Source organism: Microtus oregoni, unplaced genomic scaffold (assembly GCF_018167655.1).
Source record: "Microtus oregoni isolate MIOR12 unplaced genomic scaffold, Mior012 000005F_ref0000423, whole genome shotgun sequence".
Taxonomy (NCBI): Eukaryota; Metazoa; Chordata; class Mammalia; order Rodentia; family Cricetidae; genus Microtus; species Microtus oregoni.
Window position 1 is genome coordinate 29,019,965 of NW_024543064.1, and position 21,781 is coordinate 29,041,745.

The 21,781-nt window shown below is 44.3% G+C and overlaps 1 protein-coding gene across 2 annotated transcripts; it reads left to right on the top strand.

Annotated features, from left to right (window-relative positions):
* The first annotated feature begins 6,699 nt into the window (after positions 1-6,699).
* Akirin1 (akirin 1) lies at positions 6,700-21,537 on the top strand. 2 transcript variants are annotated; one of them, XM_041651884.1, is made up of 5 exons: positions 6,700-7,042; positions 13,561-13,701; positions 17,320-17,454; positions 19,093-19,164; positions 20,027-21,537. In XM_041651884.1, the coding sequence occupies exons 1-5, from the start codon at positions 6,826-6,828 to the stop codon at positions 20,035-20,037; spliced, it is 576 nt and encodes a 191-aa protein (XP_041507818.1). In that variant the 5' UTR covers positions 6,700-6,825; the 3' UTR covers positions 20,038-21,537. The 2 variants fall into 2 exon arrangements, with proteins under 2 accessions (XP_041507818.1, XP_041507820.1); XM_041651886.1 differs by lacking the exon at positions 13,561-13,701.
* Positions 21,538-21,781: the final 244 nt, after the last annotated feature.

The window sequence follows — 21,781 nt, forward strand, 5'->3', positions numbered from 1 at the left end:
GTTCAAGGCCAGCCTGGTCCACATGGTGAATTACAGGCTACTGTGGGCTACATGGTAAGAAAGAAAGAAAGTGTATAAGAGCTGGGGACTGAGAAGTAAAGAAAAATTAACCAAATATTAGTGTCGGCACTGTGCAAAGATATTCTTGCCCAGTTTGTAACATGAGCAGAAGGGCTGGGAATGCAGTTCAGTGGTGGAGCCCTTGCCCAGTATACCCAAGGTCTTGGGTTCAATCCCAGAACAGCTATAAAGAAAGAAAGAAAATTGAGACATCCTAACCATCTGAGATACACCATCCAGTTCGTTCTGACACTTAACTGGTAATGCAGGCTTATTTTATTTTTTTCTAATTTTATTTTTTTGTATGTTTGAGTGCTTTGCTTGTGTGTATGTCTGTGCTTCATGTGTTCATGTGTGTGCTTGGTTCCAGAAGAAGGGCATCAGATATCCTGAACTAGGATACATTTTTGAGCTGCCAAGTGGCTGCCTTAGAAGAGCAGCCAGTGCTCTTAACCAGTCCCAGGTTTATTTTATAAGTGCAGCTCAGATAGGTTACGACTGCCCTAGGCGTAAAAGTAGCTCATAATAGAACTGGCATTAGCCGGGCGGTGGTGGCGCACGCCTTTAATCCCAGCACTCGGGAGGCAGAGGCAGGCAGATCTCTGTGAGTTCGAGACCAGCCTGGTCTACAGAGCTAGTTCCAGGACAGGCTCCAAAACCACGGAGAAACCCTGTCTCGAAAAACCAAAAAAAAAAAAAAAAGAACTGGCATTAGAATCCACACTTGCTTGGTCCCTTCGTCTGAGTTTTAACCATGTCACCTGGCAATCTGGCAGAAAGGAGAGAGTTAGGTCCCCAATAATGACAGAAACTGCTCCAGCAGTCACCACACCAGGACAGAAGAGAGGAAGAGGCACAGAGCAGCCCAGGAGCCATGAAAGAAAGGCCAAGGCAGGCACCATGGCACCTAGTCCAATACTAGGATTCTGTACCCTGTGACAGAGGGAGATGGAGTGACCTCTGGTGGCCTTGGAAAAGCTACACTCCTGTGCCATACGCTCCCGTGCCATGCTGAGAACAGGGAAGTAGTGGGTATAAGTGCGGACAATGGGAAGGCGTGTAGGGTGTGCATCCCGGCTGCTACCAGGGCATCACTCTGTCTTTGCTCCATGCTTCTGGAACTTTCATGCCATTGAACAATATACATTTTTCTTTTTTCTCTCTTTTACTTTATTAACTCTCTATTCACCCCTCCTCCATGGTGACATAGAAGTCCGTGTGTTGGAGAGCCCTTGGCTTTCTTGTGAGAAATCCCGAGCTTGGACCATTCAGATAGCTCAGCAAATAAAGACCCTTGCCAACAAGTCTGATGACCGGAATTCCATCCCCAGGAACCACATGAGGGAATGAGAGAACCAACTACTGCGAATTGTCCTCTGACTTCCACACAGCTGCTACGACATGCACACATGCCCACTGACATATAAACAAATATAAAATAAATAAATCTTTTTAGATTGTATTTTATCAAATATTCTTCTGTTAAGTTTTTGCTTTATATTTTTATTATTAGTGCGCGTGTGTGTGTATGATGCACCTGTGTGAGTCCTAATACATGCATGCCACAGTTCATGTGCAGAAGTCAGAGGGCAAGTTTTCTCCTTTCTCCATGAGTTCCAGGAATCAAATTCAAGTCATCAGGCACGCGTAGCAAGTAATTTTACTCACTGAGCCATCTTGCATATCTATAAGCTGTTTTCATGTGTGTAGCTGTCATTTGTTTAGTGTATGGCTATTGCAAGTTACCAGGTTATGTCTTCTATCACTCCATTGTTAGTCAATTAAGTCTTAGTACTTCTGATTCCTCCTGAAATCAGTTCCTCTCTGACTCTCCCGGCATTGGCTTTGCCAGATAGTCCTTTTGAAGCCTTTATTTATTTAACTTTAAAATAAATATTTTTACGTGAATAGGTATTTTTATGCATATATGTCTGTGCACCACATGTGTGCTTGGTGCCCACCAAGACCAAAAGAGGACATCAGATCTCCAGTGATTGGAGTTGCAGATAGTTGTGAGCTGCCATGTGGGTGCTGGGGATCAAACCTTGTGTTATAGGCATAACACCATGCCTCGATTATAGTCAAATTTTTTTTTAATTTTTATCCACTTAAGAACATTCATAGATGGGAACTGAAGAGATAGCACACTGGTTCAGAACACCCAGGATCAGTCGCGAGGTGATGACACATGCCTTTAATCCCAGCATTCAGGAGACAGAGACGGGAGGATCTCTGTGAGTTCAAGGCTAGCCTGGTCTACAGAGTGAGTTCCAGGACAAGCTCCAAAGTTTCAGAGAATTGCTGTATTGAAAAATCAAAATAAATAAATAAATAGAACACTCAGGTCCCTCTTTTAGCCTTCACAGGTACTGACATAAACATGGCTGATATACTGACACAACAAATTTCTTAAAATAAATAAACCGTAAAGGAGCTTTCAAAGAGCTAAGCATGATATGACTCCACTACTTAAGAAGCTGAATCTGGCAGGGCGGTGGTGGTGCACGCCTTTAATCCCAGCACTTGGGAGGCAGAGGCAGGCAGATCTTTGTGAGTTCGAGGCCAACCTGGTCTACAAGAGCTAGTTCCAGAACAGAGAAATCCAGTCTCGGGGAGGGGGGGGGGAGAGAAGAAGAAGCTGAATCCATAGGGTCTCTCCTGCCTCAAATTCAGAGCCAGCCACACCTAGACAGTTCTAGGCCGGTCTTGGGCATACAGGTGAACCTAATCTCAAAAGAAGGTTGACTTGGTGGCCTAGACTTTTAACCCCAACTACTCAGCAGGCAGAGGCAGGAGCATCGTATGTTCAAGACGTATCTAGACTGCAGAGTGAGTTTAGGGCCAGCCTGGACAAGGTTTGGTTTTATTTGGAGTCAGGGTCTCATGCAGCCAAGACTGATCCCAAATTTGCTATGTAACTGAGGCTGGTCTTGATCTCCTGACCCTCCTACCTGTCCCAGCATCCCAAGTGCTGGGATTACTGATGAGAGTCATCATTCTGGGCCATTCAGGTGAGACCCTGTCTCAAGAAACGAAGAGGCTGGTGAGCTAGCTCAGTGAATAAAGGTGTCTGCCACCAAACACCACAAGACAATCCCTCTGACCTACGTGGTAGGAGAGAAACCACTTCCAGAAGTTGTCCTTTGATTTCCACATGTGTCTCAGGCTAGTGTGTGTGCACACACGCACACACACACACACACGTACACACATGTGCCCGCAAGTACTCATGCGTGCACCCACATACGCAAAATTTCTCATGAAATAGCTCTATTAAAATCCAAAGCCTCTCAATAACACGTAAACCCTGCCCCTCCTCGCCCCCACACTAAGATTCGCTAAGATCTGTTGATTTCATCTCCCTCCCTTCCCACATTATCTTCAGATACTTTCCTCCACAGTTCGCAGGTCATTACCTAATTCGGTGGAATGGGAGGGGCACAAGTGGTATAGGTCTGAGGAGATTTGATTTTGTGTTTTGAAACAAAGTCTTAGAGTCCAGGCTGCCCTCCAACTTGCCAGGTAGTTGAGGACAGCCCTGATCTTCCTGCCTTCACCTCCCAAGTGCTGGAATTACAGGCCACCACTGGCTTCAATACTCTCCCCTTGAAAAAAAAAATTTATCTTGCCAGATGGTGGTAGTGCATTTGCTTTTAATCCCAGCACCAGGAAAGTCAAGGCTACACCGAGAAACCCTGTATTGAAAAGAAAAAAATAAACAAACACATAAATATGTATTTCCTTCATGTAGTTCTCATTTTTTCGAACCTGTTCTCCCTAGTGTAGCCAGGAACCTGTTCAAATGTAAATCTTTCTGTTTTGTTTTGTTTTGTTTTCTTTGCTACTCATTTTCAGCTCTTTACACAAATTCTGCTTCTTGGGTTTCCTTGACTCCAGGACAGTCGAAGACTCCCCGTTGTGTTCTCACATCCTGTCCCTTTCCTTCCCAGTACTTGTCACAGATTATAATTAGATATTTGTTGGGACTGTTTCCTTAGTAGCTGTCATCTCTAACAGACTAGAAAACCTTGGAGAGCAGGAAGCAAGCCTCTTCACATACCAAAGTATCTGCAACCACAAATGCCTTACACATGGAGATACTCAATTATGTGTGTGGGGTGCATGCATGTACATGCCTAGTCAAGTGTCTGCAGAAGTTACAGCAAAGTTGACCTGGAGTGCGGTGACCTCATAAGGACTGAGTTTCCACCCTGTCAGAGCAACCCATCCACCTCCCTCACAAGCACCTCCCTGGTTGGGCCGCTGTCATCTGCAACATGTAATAGGATGTACCACCTACTTGTTTGGCTTCTGAATCATCTGAAACCACCCTCATTCAGCAATGTGGTCTATCAACTTTCAGAGATAGAATAATAGTTGCCATTTATTCATTTGACTAATATTTATTCTGTGCCTATTCCCTTCATGCGTTCAAACACTGTGTGGGTAACAGAGGAACAGAGATGAATAAGGCTTCCTTATTATTCTCAAGGAATGTGTGGTTTTGAAGCACAGTCAGACATACATGCAAATTATAGCTTCCTCTGTTAAAACAATCTTGCAAGGCACGCTCGGAGTTCAAAAGGATCACAGAGTGGCTATCAAAGCATTTAGCAAAAGCCTAGCTAAAAGAGGTGTGTTTAGAATGTCCACCCAAGGGACATACTTTTCAAATCTTCTAATCTCTCACTTTGGATCTGTTTATACCACAAGAAAACAATTTACTTGGTGCTCTTAAACATGTCCCCTTAAAAAATAACCACCATTAAGTGGCTTTTCATGTCCTTGGCTTTTACTGAACGTAACAAACAGCCATACAAGTCATCTTGAAGGCTAATTACGTCATTCAGTTTCCCAATGAAGTCACGAGAGTCCACCTTTAGAATGGAGTGAGAGACAAAATGATGGTCTGTGTCCTCTGGTGAACTGATTCCTGTCAGATAATAACATCTATTCAGCTCGACTATAGCTTCAATTTCCCTTGGCATCCAAGAAGCTTGGAACTAAGTTTTAAATTCAGTTATGATCACTTAAAGCCAAGATAATTGTGTCCTTTTCCTTTAGCACTAAGATTTGTTTTGAAGTTTTGTTTGTTTGAGGTTGTTTATTTAGGTTTTACAGGACAGAGTTTCTCTGTGTGTAGCCCTGGCTGTCCTGAACTCCTTCTGTAGACCAGACTGGCCTCGAACTCACAGAGATTCTCCTGCTTCTGCCTCTTGAGTGCTGGAATTAAAGATGTGTGCCACCATCACCTGGTTAGCTCTTGTGTTTTATTTCTAGATTTTGGTTTAAACCACCTTTACATCAATATAGACAATAAATATGCTAAAATAAACTTAACAGGACAGGGGCTAGACACATACATAGCTCATGGGTATGCCTGGAGAGGCCCAAGGGGTTGAATAGGGCAACAAAAAACCCAGCAATTTGCTATGCTGGGCCATATTCGAATTGTTTATTATATTTTACAAAAATAAATGTGAAAATACGTGACCAATATTATGATCCTTAAAGAGTGTGTAGAAACAGAAGAGGATTCGGAGAAAAACAACCAAAAAAAGGACTTAAAAAAAAAAAAGACTGGAGGTAGTCCGCCTCTTCTCTAACCCAAGTGTGAAGTACGTAGACAGCCATCTTGGCTATTAGAAACGAGTATCTCAAGTTTGGACTGTCTGGGAAAGTCGATTATAAAGCTATGTTGAAGCCAGACTACAGGAGCCAGGACCATTAATATATTAGTAAGGCTTTGGACGGGGGGCAGGGGGTCAGATCGCTCTGTTGATGAGTTGAAAGCACTGGAATTACTCCCCCAGAAAAATAATAACCACACAGGGTTATAAAAGCAGAACCTCCCTGTGTTCTATTCATTTTGCAGAATATCAAAAGCATTTTCCAGCCAAGAGTGCGGCAGAGAATCTAGATGGACCCGAGGAAGAGCTTGCTGGCGTTGCCAAGTCAGATGAGGAAGCCAGCTGCCAAATCAGCTATCAGGGGAAGTTCCTAGCATTCTGGTAGCACTTGCTTAGACGGTTTAAGCCAGCGAGTTCTCTGGTAGTTTTCTTTTCTTTTCCTTTTTCATCCTTTTTGAGTAACACATCCAGCTGATTAATGGACGTGTCATCTAGCTCCAAAATACATTCACTCATAACACACCTCTTCCAATTTTGCCCATGATAGCACAGGGCTCATGGATTAAATAAAGCCTATCCTTAGATAACCCGGCTATGTTTGTGAAGATTTCTTGGGACTCGGCGAAAAGCCCTTGATAACCCTTTAGAATCACCTCTTTTATCAGGGACAAGACTGCCCAAAAGCAGGTCACGCAGCCACGGGGAACCCCGGGTCTCCCTAGGTCTCTCCCATCCCCCCTCGACCCCCGAACCCTGCCACGCAGGTGCGAAAGACCTCCGAGGCCACCCCAGCCCAACCCGGGAAGGGGGGCCCTGGGAGGGGCGGAGGCGGGGGCCTTCCCAGTGTTGCTAGGCGACCACGCTCTACGCCCAGACCGGCCCACTTCCTCCGCGGGGGGCGCCTCGGGCCGAGCCTAGGCCTGCGGACCTCCTGGAGAGGCCCTCTTCCGGCTTACCCCCCCCCTCCGCCGGGCGGTGGCGCACGCCCATGACGTCACAGGAGGCGGGCCCAGCGCGGCTGCCGGGTGCCGGAGGCGCCATTGGAGCCGGCTTGGCTTGGGACCCGTAGCTCAGGAGTTGGGTCTAGGCCGCCGTTGTTGCCGCGTCTGCGTCTGGTCCTTGGCCCCTCTGCGGGATGGCGTGCGGGGCGACATTGAAGCGGCCTATGGAGTTCGAGGCGGCGCTGCTGAGCCCCGGTTCCCCGAAGCGGCGACGCTGTGCCCCTCTGCCCGGCCCCACTCCGGGCCTCCGGCCCCCGGACGCCGAGCCACCGCCGCTTCAGACGCAGATGCCGCCGACGAGTCTCCAGCAGCCTGCCCTGCCCGGCAGCGAGCGTCGCCTTCCAACTCCGGGTAACCTGCACTGCTGCTGCGGACTTGGCAGGAAGCCAGGCCAGGGCGTGGGGGGGTAGAGAGGGGGCGGGGGTCGCGGGCGCCGGCCGAAATCACCTCTGCACCTCACATCGGCCTTGGGAGAAAAAGGAACTGGGGTGCTGCTGGGCTCGGTTGCTTCCGGGGACAAGAGACATCCGGGAAGGGCAATGGCCCCGCTGTGTCGTTTTTCGGGGTTTCCTAGGGCTGGAAAGCCTGGACGGTTGGGCACCAAGATGAGGTGGGGATACCCCCCAGGTCGCCGAAGGCGTTTGGTGTCCCTGAAGCCCCTTCTGCCTCCGCTGTATGAAACCTCCCCGCAGATCCAGTGGCCATGGAAAATTGGATTCTGCTCACGAACCCTGCCTTGAGTGGGGCGGGAGACCAATTAGGAGGGGGCGTGAGTGTGTGCGGCGCCGCACGGGGCTGGAGCTTGTAGGGAGACTTGATTTCTAGAAGTCTTTAGAGACCAGGAGCCACCCAGCAGCCATGGAATAGGATTTCAGCCTATGTCTTCGAGGGACTGGCCATGTTTTATTGTATGGCTATTGTCTTGTCTCCTGTATGGCTGGGAGTGGGTAAGCTGGTGGGCTAGTGTTTGAGAATCCTTCAGGATACAGAGATTCTGAACCCGAAATACAGATGTCTAATACGGTGACTTGACTTCATTTTGGCCAAGGCAAAAAGGAAGGACTCATGTGACAGTTCAGATACCTATCGTATTGCAGAGGAGGAGGGAAAGTGCCTCAGCATTCATATTCAGCAATTTCAAAGGGTTCCCAGAAATGAGCCCTCAAAGGGGGATTTGGTCCAATCGTTTCTTTGTATTGCTTAATTATTCTAAGCGTTAGCAAAACCTGTAATCCTTTTAAATCATTTTTCTCACCTTTTCAGTAGCTAGAGCCTTTAGTTTTCATTTTCTCCCCCTGCATGTCCACTCGAAGGTGTTTGCTGCCACCAGCAGACCTCTCCAGCTTTGTCTCTGCGCGTGCTCCTTTCTGAATCCTAGAATCTTTTAACCGGCGTCTCTGCCCTTTCCCCTAGAGCCACTTTGCTGTATCTTTACCCTTGAGTTTGTTAATCTCAATAGTCACTTCCTTTGCTGATTTGTGACAGTGTCTCACTGTTTAGCTTGGCCTAGAATCCACATTGCAGCCCAGGCCTGTCTTGAGCTCAGCAGTCCTCCTGCCTCAGCCTCACAAGTGCTAGACTCACAGACTTGAAACTCATCATGGCTGATCCCAAAAATCATTTCTAAATAGAGTCTCCCCTCCATTACCTAGTCTGACCCATGATGGAATCTTTTCAATTTAAATGTCCTGATGACTCAATGTTATATATAACCTTACAGAATGACTGAACACTGGAAGTGGTTTTTTGTTTGTTTTTATGAAGGGCCCCCAAAGCAGGGGAAGGCAGGGTGAGACAGAAAGATTGCTTGAGTCTAGAAATCCCACACCAGCCAGAGCAGTGTAGGAAGACCCCAGTTCAAAAATGCAGAGGCATGGAAGTCTGTTTACATAAAAGTTTTTATTTTTATGTGCATTGGTGTTTTACTTGCGCGTATGTCTGTGTGAGGGTGTCAGGTCCCCTAGAACTGAAGTTACAGGCAGGTATGAGCTGCCGCGTGGGTGCTGGGAATTGAAGCTGAGTCCTCTAAAGAGCAGCCAGTGCTCTTAATCACTGAGCCATCTCTCCAGCCCCAGAAGTTTTATTTTTTCAATAATTAATTTTCTGTACAATTGTGTTGTGGTTCAGATGACCTTAGCTGTTAATGACATTGTTAAATGTATTCAGAAAATTGAATATGACAGAGTTTGCCTGGAGGTGGTGGTGCACACAGTGAATCCTGGTACTTGGAAGGCAGAGGAAGGTGGACTCTCTGTGAGTTCAAGGCCATCCTGGTCTACAGAGTTCCAGGACAGCCAGGGCTGTTACAAAGAGATCCCCCCCCCCCCCCCCCCCGCCGAAAAATATGGCAGACGTCTAGAATGAGGCCTCTTTTTGTTGTTGGAGGTGGTGGGTTTGGAACCCAGAGTTTCAGTCATGTTCTGGGGAAAATAAATGCCCAGAATTCTGTTAATGCTTTTTTAAGTTTTTTTTATTTACTTATTTATTGTTTTTGTTTTGTTGAGACAGGGTTTCTCTGTGGCTTTGGAGCCTGTCCTGGAACTAACTCTTGTAGACCAGGCTGGCCTCGAACTCATATAGAGATCCGCCTGCCTCTGCCTCCCAAGTGCTGGGATTAAAGGCGAGCGCCACCACCACCCGGAAAGTTTTTAATTTATTAAACATACCCCACCCTCATATTTCTTACTGCTTATTGGATTTTGGTTCTGTCAGTCATGAAATATGAAGCATTAATACATTATTTAATGCTTTTTAAAATGTATTTAACTTTATTTTATGTGCATTGGTCTGACGGTATCAGATCCCTGGAACTGGAGTTATGGACAGTTGTGAGCTGCCACAAGGGTGCTGGGAATTGAACTCAGGTCCCCTAGAAGAACAGCCAGTGCATTTCATTTAACCACTGAACCATCTCTCCAGCCTCCTGTTTAATGCTTTTTATCTTAAGTAAAAAATGCCTTCTGGACTCAAAGATAAATAGGAGAGATGCTGTCAATTGCCCTACAAATAGAATAAGAATTGGCTCTCCATACTGTAATCTCAGCACATAATGTAATCTCAGAAGCAAAAACAGGATTACTACAAACTCAGGGCCAACCTGGTCTATATGAGTTCCAAGCTACCCAGGTCTTATCCAGACCCTGCCACAGAACTCCAGAAAACAGTGATATCATCTAAGGGGGATTGAATGTAACAATCTGATTTTTGCATTTTCCTTCTCTTTTTCCTCACTCTTTGGGGAGTTTGGGGGAAGGGAGACATGTAGCTTAGGCTGGTCTTGAAATTCAGTAGATAACTAAGGATGACTGAACTCAGCCTTCTGAGCTCTAGGTTTCAGGCATGTCTTGATTTTGAATCAATCTGGCTTTATTGGACTAGCACCCTGCTTGTTAATGTTGTGTAGCCAGGGATGAGTTTGAACTTCTATTCTTCCTGCCTCCACCTCCTCTATACTGAGTGGGATTACAGACTCCTGCTACCATGCCTACCTTGGGACTGAGTTTTTTTGTGGGATGGGGGGTTAAGACAAAGTGTTTTTAGTCAACCCTGGTTGGCCGGGTGCTGGGATTCAAGGTCTGCTCCCCCATGCTCACACAGGGAGGGCTGAGTCTTGCAGAGCAATTTAGTTGTGGCTTGTAGTAGTCTAGAAACACTGTAGAATTTTGGGGAGGAATTTAGCCTGATAAATAACCGGGAAGCTAAAAGCTAACTAATAGAATGGAGGATTAAAAGCATAACTGTGACAAAGAAATTTGCATTTTTAAAGTAAATGCTGTTTCCTGTTTTAGGAGGTCTTCAGAAGAAAGTCACAGCATGTTCTTGCGTAGATTGTAGTTGGCATCCTGGCCTGGGTAGCGGATCCTAGCCTTGAAGTTGTGTTTGCACTGTGCACCCTGCTGTGCACCAGAGCCCTCTGCCCTGTGCTTGTCCTTTCTTGTTTCATAGCAGTTGCTCACATCCTTGCACTGAATAAATCTGGCAGGTATGCACTTGAGGAGCAGGACTTTTTTAAAAAGCCTCTCTGTATTCAAGAATCTAGAGGCTGGATTTCATGCTTTTTGCTGTGTTTGTTCTAGCATTTCAGCAGAGTTAGTTTACCTAGATGTGCAACTCCTGGACCATACCTTCATCAGCACCATTAATTCATTTTGTGGTTTTGGTTCTCATTACTTGTTCAGATAGGCATTTTCCGTTTACATTGAACAACTAGAATAAAGATTTGAAATGGCTTCCCAAACTTGCCATGGCAAAGTGGTATTATGAGTTTAAGACTATAATTTCTGGTCTTTAGACTGGTCTGGAATTTGTTACATAGGCCAGAATGGCCTCAGACTTCGAAGTGATCCTCCTGCCTCCATCCCCCTCCTCCCTGTACTGGAATCACAAGCTTTGGTCACCATGGATGCAGTCTCTGCTTTTGTTATGGGGGCTTTATAGTATCTGAAGAAGGAATTTAGTATTATGCCACTATATATAAAAACTTGAAACCCACATCGTTCTGGACTCTTGTCTCCAAGAATATAGTTTTATGGTTGCTAATTGGTGTTTCCTGCATATTGGCAGATTCAGTTTGTGATGACTAACTCAAAATAATCATTTGAGTCCTAGCAAACATTGTCTATTATATCACCTTTCTTTATTTTTCCAGTGCTGGAAATTGAACATAGATCGTATGTGAAACCAGTGCTCTACCACTGAGCTGTATCCTCGGCCCTCAGTTTACTTTTTAAGATAGTCTTGCTGAGGTGCTTGGACTGGTGAAGCCTTGATCTTGGGGTCCTCTTTCCTTGGCCCCCAGAGAAGCTGGGATTACAGGTTAGCGTCACCAGGCCCAGCTCAGAAATGTTTTGGGGTCATGACTGGCTTGAGAACATGTGTTTGTTTCGAGACAGGGTCTCACTCAGCCCAAGCTGACCTTGACCTAACAGTGCTCCTCTGGTTGCTATTTCCCAATCACTGAGATGACAGGCATGGGCTACCAACGCAGCTTGTGTTTTGAGATGGTGTCTCATGTAGCTCAGACTGTTCTCAAGCTCTTTGTGTAATGGAGGATGACTTTGGATCCCTGATTCTCCTGCCTACCTCCTTCCAAGTGCTGGGGTTACTTACAGGCATGGGCTTGCCACCACACCCAGCTCAAGCTTTTTTTTTTTTTTTTTTTTTTTTAAGAATTAGTTTTATTTTTAATTCTGTGTGGGTTTTTGTTGTTGTGTGGTTTTTTTGTTTGTTTGTTTTTGAGACAAGGTTTCTCTGAGTAACCCTATTTGTTCTGGAATTCACTGTTGTAGACCAGGATGACCTTGAATTTACAGAGATCCTCCCAAGTGCTGGGATTTCGGGTGTGCACCACCAGCACTGCCTGGCCTTTAGAAACACTTTTTTTTAAAAAAAAAAAAAAAAGATTAATTTATTTATTATGTATACAACATTCCTTCCATGTATGCCCGCACGCCAGAAGAGGGCACCAGATCTCATTACAGACGGCTGTGAGCCACCATGTGGTTGTTGGGAATTGAACTCGGAACCTCTGGAAGAGCAGTCAGTGCTCTTAACCTCTGAGCCATCTCTCCAGCCCCTAGAAACACTTTTAATGAGCCATGAAAATCCCAAACAGTAGCCCTGAGCTTCTTCCCTGTCTTCTTTTGTCCAGACTGTTGCATTTAATGGTTTTTGCTGTGTACCACCGTCTTCTCACGAGACAAAAACTTGTTAAGAGCCTTTCATGATTAAAGATTTACCCTTAATACTGTGTTTTGTGGAAGTGTAAAACTTAACTGAACTAAGACAGGGAGATTGCTTTAAATTTAAGACTAAGGTGGACTACAGTTTGAAAGCAGATAATGACGACACACCTTTAATCCCAGTGCTTGGAAAATGAGAAGGAGAATAGCAGGAAGAGTCACACAGTCCTCTCAGCTCCAGCAGGATCAAGACCAGCCTAGGCTTTACGTGAGACTCTTTCCAAAAACAAAACAAATTAAAAATAACAACATGGCTTATTTTACTTTAAATTGTAGCAGCGAATGCAGCAAAATTCAGGTCTGACTTGCTTGTTTAACATGGGAAAAAAATTAAGGAAATTGATTGGAAGGCTTAACCAAAATAGCTGTTATTTTAGGAATTAAATTTTTTTAAAGTTTGTTTATTTTATGTATATGAGTGTTTTCCTGCATGGCATGTTTGACTGTACCACTTGCATGCCTGGTGCTGTGGAGGCCAGAAGAGTACTTAGATTCCCTGGAACTGGAGTTAAAGACTGTTATGAGCCCCATATGGGTGCTGGGAATCAAATCCAGGTCCTCCAGAGGAACAGTCAGGGCTCTTAACTGCTAAGCCATCTCTCCAGCCCTTATTCTAGGCATTTAAAATGTTTTAAAATTTGCTCCAAAGCTACACAGAAAAACCCGGTCTTGAAAAAAGTTTTAAAATGTATTATGTTGTCTGCTTGACACATGTGTGGCGGTCAGAGAACAACTGTAGAGCTGGTTGTCTCCTTACAGTTTGTCAGGAACTGAACTCGGGGCACCAGACTTGCACAGCAGACACCTTTATGCACTGAGCCATCTTACCAGCTCCATATATAGTCAGAATAAGAACACTGAGTCTTGAGCTTTAGGACTGGCATGTGTGAACATTTACCTGTTAATAACATGGAGATGAGGAAATATTTAGTCAGAGTATCTTCTTTGGGCTGGGATGTACTCATTGGTAGAGTGCAGGGCTAATGTGGAAAATACTCGGTTTGAACCCCAGCATCTTCTCGAAGAAAATAATAAGACCTTTCTCGCCTATCTTCTCAAAGTTCTTAGGGATGGGAAGTTTGAAGAAATGACCACAAATGAACGTTCAAGTTTTTTTTTTATATATAGAACAAATTTTTCAGAACATAAAACAAGAATACAGCCGTTATCAGAGGTGGAGACATTTAGAGGTTGTTCTCAGTCAGAGTGAAGCCTGTACTTCAGAAAGCCAGCCTCCCTCCTCAGCACTCACTGCACCAAGTTCTCCAGGTAAGCATATTTGGTGTTGAGAATCTGGTTCAGAATTTGTAGCTTAGTTTTGTGATGCACATCTATGACCCTGGCATTTAAGAAGCTAAGACCAGGATGGTGCGTTTGAAACCAGCTTGTGGTCTATAACAGCACTCTGTCTCAAAACAGTTTCCCCTCTTAGCAGCAGTGTGTCCTTTAGCCACCTGTGCTGTGTGACTTTCTCAGTACTGTGACAACCTGACAAATTCAGATGGTATTGTTCTTCGTGGCAGCAGAGACATGGGGAAGTAACTTGATTCATGCAGTGAGCTTTTGGCTTCCTCTTCATATGGTACAGACCAGGAAATGGCAGTGACATGGAACCAGATGCAGAAACATAAACTTCAAAGGCCTGTCCTAGTGACCTATTTGCACCTGCTGGGCCTCATCTTTTAAGACACCACAACCTTCAAAATAATGCAACAAGCTGGGGAACAAGCCCTTAAAACATGGAGTTATGGGGGATGTTCTAGATTCAAACCATAAGATGGAGCTAAGTTATTTCTTATTTAAACTTACTAATTAAGTTTTTTTTTTCTTAAATGTTTGCTTTGAGGTTTTGTTTTTGGTTTGGGCAAGTTTGTTTTGGTGATCTGTTTTTTATGTGCACTGGTATTTTCCCTGCAGGTATCTATGTGTCTGTGGAGGTGTCATATTCCCTAAAACGGGAGTTACAGACAGCTGTGAACTGCCATATGGGTGGTAGGGATTGAATCTGGGTCCTCTCTCTAACCACTGAGCCATCTTTCCAGCCCCTGGGCAAGTTGTTTTTAAGATAGGGCATTACCATGTAGCCCTGGCTAGCCTGGAACTCCCGGGGATCCTCTTTGTCTCCTGGGTGCTGTGATTAAAGTTGTGTGTCACAATGCCTTGTCCCTCATTTTGTTGTTGAGACAATGTCTCTGTATGTAGCCCTGGCTAGGCTGGAACTCAGTATAAAGACCAAGCTGTCCTCCAATTTGTGGAGGTCTTCTTGCTTGCTGTCTACACCCTTGAGCTATCACACCCAGCAAAGCTAAAAATCCAGTGCTTGTATGCATTAATCTTATTGTAGGCACATTAATAGAAGCCATATGTGGCATTATATTGGGCAAGCAACTCTGGGAAATTTGTTTTAGAAAGTTCTGTTGGACAGTCCTGTTTAGTAACCTTGACATGTGGTTTGCGAGGGCAGTGCTCTAAAATCTCAGGATTTGACATTGTCTGTCACTTAGTGAACTAGACTTGCCTGTTTTGTTCCTGTAAATGGTGAACAGGCTAGTGTTGCAAACCTCCATTCCTAAAACAGTTGAAAGTTTGTTTTCCTCTCTTCTCTCTCTCTCTCTCTTTCAGGGTGGGATTTCAATACAGTTTCTCTGTGTAGCCCTGGCTATCCTTGAACTCAATCTGTAGATCAGGTTGTCCTCAAACGCAAAGAATCTGCCTGCCTCTGCCTCCCGAGTGCTGGGATTAAAGGAGTGCACCACCACCACCGCCAGGCCAGAAATACAATGTTAACGTAGTAGAAAACAATGTAAGTAGAGAAATGGTGAGTGGCTAGATGTTTCAGTCATGTTTCATTTGTAGATTAAAAAAAAATACTTTGTTTAGTTTAAGAGGAAAAAGCCACAAAAGATTTGTTTCAAGGTGGTAAGTAGCTTAAATACTGACAAGAAAGAAGAAACAGATTCTAGACTGACATCTGAGGCCTGGGCTAGAGTTTGGTCTTTATATTGATTTATAAGGTTGTTCTTTTATCATCAGCAGACAGGAGAAGTCCTGTGGAATCTGTTGCTCCAGAAGCAAACTTTTGCTGTCGTCTTTTGGCCTCATTTCAAAAGTAGAAGAAGCTTGCTATAATCTTATCCCTTCTATTTTTGCTGAGTGTTTTGAGTGAGCTTATTTGATAAAACATGTTTACATCTGAAATCTTAGCCCCCAAGAAGCTGAAAATTACAGTTTTGATTTCCACAGCCTCTGCTGGTAAAGCAGCAAAACAGAAAAAGAGGCCCATAGGTAAGAGATTCATTATTAGGTAGCAGAGAATGATCTTGACCCCAATTCCTTATCCTGATGCCTCCAAGTGCTGGGTTTATAGGAGTCTGATTAGTCACAAAAGGAGCATGAGTTAATAAAGGTGTAATCACTGGTCCAGTTGGTAGAGTGCTTGCCTCGCGTGCTGATGAAGCCCTGAATGGGATCCCCAGCACCAAATAAAACTGTAGCCCCAGTATTTGGAGAGGCCGAGGAAGAAGGATCAGAAGATAAAGGTTATTTGGGGATACTAACAATTTGAAGGCCAGTCTGGACTTCTTGAGACCATTTCCAAAAAGGGAGTCGTAGGAGGTTAATGTCAGTACTTGTTTTATATTGTGAGCAGGTCCTCTGGTCCTAAGCCCCAGACTCCCTGTAGCTTACAGAATTACTTGCGGATCCTAAAAGTAAAAGATGTCCTGGCCTGGCCCTGCTACAGAATCATTATCAGAAAGTGTATTTTTGGTGTCTGTTTTACAGATTTTTCTAATCTGATGTCCACGGGAGTGAGGCACATGTACCCCCAGGGTAGCTGTGAATGAAGTCTAATACAAAGTCATGAACTTTAGACATTTTGAGTGACGGAGTCTAGTGTTGAACACCTTTAATTTCAGCACTCAGAGGCAGAGACAGGTAGATCTCCATGAGTTACAGGCCAGCCTGGTTGACATAGCAAGTTCCAGGCCAGCCAGGACTATATTTAAAAAAAAAGCAAAACCTTGAAAACATTTTTTTTTATCTTTCCGTATATCTTGATTATACAGTTAGTTCTCAGGCATGAATTTTGTAGATGACAATGTTGTGTGTTCCAGTATGTGAGAAGGTTGGATACCTCTGAGTGATTTCTGATGACCTTATGTTCTAAATGTATTTTTCCTAATCAAGACTGGAGGCAGAGGTAGGTGGATCTCTGTGAGTTCGAGGCCAGCCTGATCTATAGGAGTTAGTGCCAGGACAGGCTCCAAAGCCTGTCTTGAAAGGAACCCTGTCTCGAAAAACAAAAAAAGACTGGATGGAGGCTTCAGCTTTAAGCTTTTGGTTCTGGTCCTTTATGGGCTATGAACCCAGATTATTAGGACTCAGCTAGCACATGGCACATGTCTGTTCCCCTGCTGCTCAGTTTACCCTTAGTTTTGCTTCTAGAGCACAGACCAGGGAAATAGCTCCGTCTATACAGGGCATGTCCGAGGGCCTGAGTTGGAGTCCTCAGAATGCACATTTAAACAAACCTAATGTGACAGTGCACATTTGTGATCTTAGCACTTAGAGGTGGAGATGGGCAAGATCCCTAGGGCTCCCTGACCAGCCAGGCTAGCCTAGTTTTTGTGTATTTTGAGTATTTCTCTGAAGGTCATTAATTCTGAACCATAGAACAGGAATATGTTGTGTAAAGAAGATTTGTCTTTTTAGGGGGATAGGGAATACTTGAGGTTCAAGCCTTGAATTAGGCAAGTGCCCTACACCAATCTTTGATTTTTGAGGGTCTTTCCCATTTGTGTCTCAAACTCCATACTTTTTGCCTGTAGAGTAGCTGATTTATAGGCATTTGCCACTGCACCTGGCTTATGTTTATGTTTTTGCCAGGTTCTTCCTGGATGAAGAAGGACCAGCCCACCTTTACCTTTCGACAAGTGGGGATAATATGTGAGCGCCTCCTAAAAGACTATGAAGATAAAGTCCGGGAGGAGTATGAGCAGATCCTCAGCACCAAACTCGCAGGTAGGTTGAGGCATGGACTGCTGCCGTTGATGTAACTCAGAAAAGAGGGCTTCGTGCAAGAGAGCTTCTGGAGTTGTGAGCACTGCAGCTACTCTTCGGGGTCACAGGTGATACTTACACATCATATGAGAACTCACTTACATTTCTAAAAGCAGATAAGCCGAACTGTATGTAAGAATTTTCTGGAACTATAGGCATTGAGTAGGCCACCAGCTGGCAAATAGGTGGTTGACTTATGGTGCTGATTTCCTAACAGGTGTCAGTTCAGTGCAGCGTCACCAGCATGTTCAAAATTTCTGCACTAGAGTCACTTTGTTGTTGCAGAAGTTAAGCATTCTTTGGGAGGTATGGTAGAAAAAAGCAACTATAGGTCAGCTGAGGCTGGAAAAGAGGTGGTTATTAGTAATGACAAGTAGAGCCTTGTGTGATCAAGCATCGTAGTGGGGCTGGTGTGGCTCAGCAGTTAGAGTGCTTCCTGTTCTCCCAGAGGACCTGAGTTCAGTTCCCAGCACCCATGTTGGGTGGCTCGAGACCACCTATAACTCCAGCTCTGGCTGATCCAACACTGTCTAGACTCCAAGGGCACTAGCACTCAAATGCACATACCAACACATAATACATACAAAAAAATATTAAAGAGCTGGGCGGTGGTGGCGCACGCCTTTAATCCCAGCACTCGGGAAGCAGAGAGAGGCAGGCAGATCTCTGTGAGTTCGAGGCCAGCCTGGTCTACAAGAACTAGTTCCAGGGCTGGAGAGATGGCTCGGAGGTTAAGAGCATTGCCTGCTCTTCCAAAGGTCCTGAGTTCAATTCCTAGCAACCACATGGTGGCTCACAACCATCTGTAATAGGGTCTGGTGCCCTCTTCTGGCCTGCAGGCATACACACAGACAGAATATTGTATATTATGTATACAACATACAGAATATTGTATACATAATAGATAAATGAATATTTAAAAAAAAAAAAAAAGAACTAGTTCCAGGACAGGCTCCAAAGCAACACAGAGAAACCCTGTCTGGGGGGGCGGCGGGGGGGGGGGGGATTAATAATAAAAATCTGTCGTGAGGCAGAAGCAGGCAGATCTGTCTGAGTTCGAGGCCAGCCTGGTCTTAGTGTGTGTTCCAGGACAGCTAGGGCTGTTACAGAGAGAAACCCTTCCTTGCAAAACCAAAATGAATAAACAGAAATAAATCTGGAACTTACCATGTGGACCAGGCTAGCTTCAAATCAAGAGCTCCCTCAAGGAATGGGCTTCCAAGGCTGTGCCACCATTCTCGGCTTATTTTTTTCCTTATTTTCTTAGTTGGGGATCCACCTCGCCCATTTGTGTTTAGACAAGCCCTCTGTGGCTGACCACACTGTAATCCCACTCATTCATGTTTTCATTTTGTGATAAAGAAAGGACTTGAGGGCTTCAAATTTACATATCTTTGTTCTTGGAGACCACGGGTAGTAGGTGGAATTCAAATTTACATATCTTTGTTCTTGGAGACCACGGGTAGTAGGAAGAGAAAGAAAAGAGAATGTTTGAGAGTGCAAACAGGGAAAACAGATTCCAGCCTGCTTCGTAAATTGCCTAAGGGCTTAGGGATGGGTTTCTAGGATAAGTATATACTCTTTACTATATCTTCACAGAACAGTATGAATCTTTTGTGAAGTTCACACATGATCAGATCATGCGGCGATATGGGACAAGGCCAACAAGCTGTAAGTTTACCAAGTTTTTCTTTAAAATTTCCAAGTTCTAAGATTTTGCTTGGGAGTATTTTGTGTCCTGAGAGCAGAAGGCCCTGGGTTGTTGCTCTTGCAGAGGACCCAGACTCAGTATCCACATAGCGGCTCACAAACACCTTTAACTTCAACTCCAGATCTGATGCCTCCTCCTGATCTCCGAGGGCACCTGGCACACACATGGTGCACAAGCATATATACAGGCAAAATAAAATACTCATGCATAAAATAAATATATCTGAAAAATAAACGGTTTGAAAGACCTTATAAAGTCAAGTGACCAGCACTCGGGAGGCAGGCAGATCTCTGTGAGTTCGAGGCCAGCCTGGTCTACAAGAGCTAGTTCCAGGACAGGAACCAAAAGCTACGGAGAAACCCTGTCTCGAAAAATCAAAAAAAAAAAAAGTCAAGTGACTAAGAATACTTTGGTGTCCAGAACAATATCAAACCACTAAATCCTAATTTTACATAATCCTCACAATATCCTATGAGGTGGGGTTTTTACTATTGACCCCACTGTGTTGTACTTAGAGATGTGCGATAATTGACTCGTTCAGCATAGTTGCTGCCTGTGGCCATCTGTCTCTAGCACCAGTCTCACTATTACGTCTTTTCTCCAAAAAGGTGGCTCCGGTTAGTTTATGGAAGTTGATTATCCAGGGAGTGGTCAAGATTTCTTAATTCTAAATATTTGAAATACTTGACAGATTTCTTAAATTCTGCCTTTTAAGTGGTAGCTCAAGCACTATTTGATCGCTTACTGCTAGTGTGTGTTTTAAAAGCATGATGACTGCATCTTCATTGTTCTTTCCGTTTGTCTTTTAACCCTCAATTGCAGATGTATCCTGAAGCCTTCGTGCCTGTCTGGATAGCAGGTGTGACCTCAGGAGATGGCTGCTGTACACTTTTTGCAACTGGTTTGATATCACATTTCAGCTCCAACTTCGCATCCTGAGAACACTTAAATGTTTCTGCAGGTCCATTTTATACAACTTGAAAGACCTTAAAACTTTCTGGTTGCCACAGCATATCTTTCTTTTCTGCTCATCCACTACACAGCTGTGCCCTACTGTGATAGGTTTTCCAAACAAAAGTACCTGGAGCAGCAGTTTAGCAAAGAATGCCTTCAGTGGCACGCAACACGTGGAGTTTCCCCAAGCACAGCTCTGTGAGAAGTGTGTGAGAGTGTGTGTGTGCGTCTGTGTGTTTTAAGTTATTATTTGTATTGTGCAAAACTTTTTTTGATCTTGGGGATTCTGGCTGTGAATTTGATGCACGACAATTATGGTTAGAAACATTTTTTTGGTCTACAGAAGATCATTAATGTTTGGTTACCATATAAGTTGTAACAGTGGATTGTTTTATGTGTAGGTATTATCGTTAAATACAGGGACTGTTTCCAGGCACAGAATTTGAATCATAAGTTAGGATGGACATTAGACATGATTATGATGCTGTAGGGAAGGTCTGCAGTCCTAAATCTGCAAATACATGGTGAGAAATTAGAACAAACTGGAGACGGGCCATCAACACATGGACTCTGCCTAGCTGTGCTGGAAAACTACTTTGACTCCAAGCCTTAAAATACCCTGTGGAGTCTGAGCTCACCTCATTCATACAGTCAAGGAGCTCCCTGCTCCCTGGACACTGAACTTCTACAGGGAAAAGTTCTCCCCTGGAGCGGAACATCAGGGTGTGCTCGGAGCCTAACACGGGGAGTGCAGAGCTGGGCCAGGCCTTGCAGCACTGCTACTTGGGAGGAGCCACTTCACCTTCTCATCAGTTTCAACAGAGAATCTGGATCTTTTGTCCAGATTCCCCCAAACTCCCCTAAGGTGTCCGTGTTCAACTGTTAGAACTTGGTTTTGGCAACCCCCTGCCTAAAGTCACTTTTTGGCTGTTCTTTGCCTTGGTCCCGAGGCTGTGAGCAGAAAGCAGCCTCTGTGTTGAGGAGGTGGGAGTTAAGTATACATTTACTTTTACTGTGACTTGTTCAGGACCACATTATACAAAATGCCTTGTTTCCTTTACTGTTGTTTTGGAAAGGAAAGTTTTATTAAAATTGTTGTAGTTTAAATATAGAATAGTTTTATTAATTACGGCTTTATTTTGGAAAACTCTTGAGTTTTAATTCAAATGTTTGCCAATACCTTCCAAGGTGATATTCAGAGACAGTTGTTGAGATCTGATAGCTTACGGACATTTCTGGGGTATTCACATTTGAAGATTCCTTATTAATGAATGTCTTTGACTTAAATCTAACCAAAAACTGCAACATTATTCTTTGTACATTTTCATTATATAGTGTTAACAAGCTTAGTTGCAAACAAATAAAATCCTTAAGCTATTTGTTTACCTTGCCTTCTTGGTACTGTGATAATGTGTACTCAGATAATTCTAAGGCTGCTATAACCATTTCCATAGTTCAGCAATCTGTTGAGATTTACAGGCGCCTAGAGCCCACCTTTGCTCTTTTAATAATTAAAGAATGATTGACTCACATAAAGGACAGCTTGTTTCATCTCTTCTTTCTTTAGGGCAGTTACTTGTTCCTTGAAGAGGAGCCGTAGTAATGTTTTTGATGGCGTGGCTA

Coding starts and splice junctions, on each gene's coding strand:
- Akirin1 (XM_041651884.1), top strand. CDS start 6,826: ATGGCGTGCGGGGCGACATTGAAGCGGCCTATGGAGTTCGAGGCGGCG. Junction 13,702..17,319: donor CACTGCACCAAGTTCTCCAG/GTAAGCATATTT, acceptor TGTTTTTGCCAG/GTTCTTCCTGGATGAAGAAG. Junction 17,455..19,092: donor CCTCAGCACCAAACTCGCAG/GTAGGTTGAGGC, acceptor ATATCTTCACAG/AACAGTATGAATCTTTTGTG.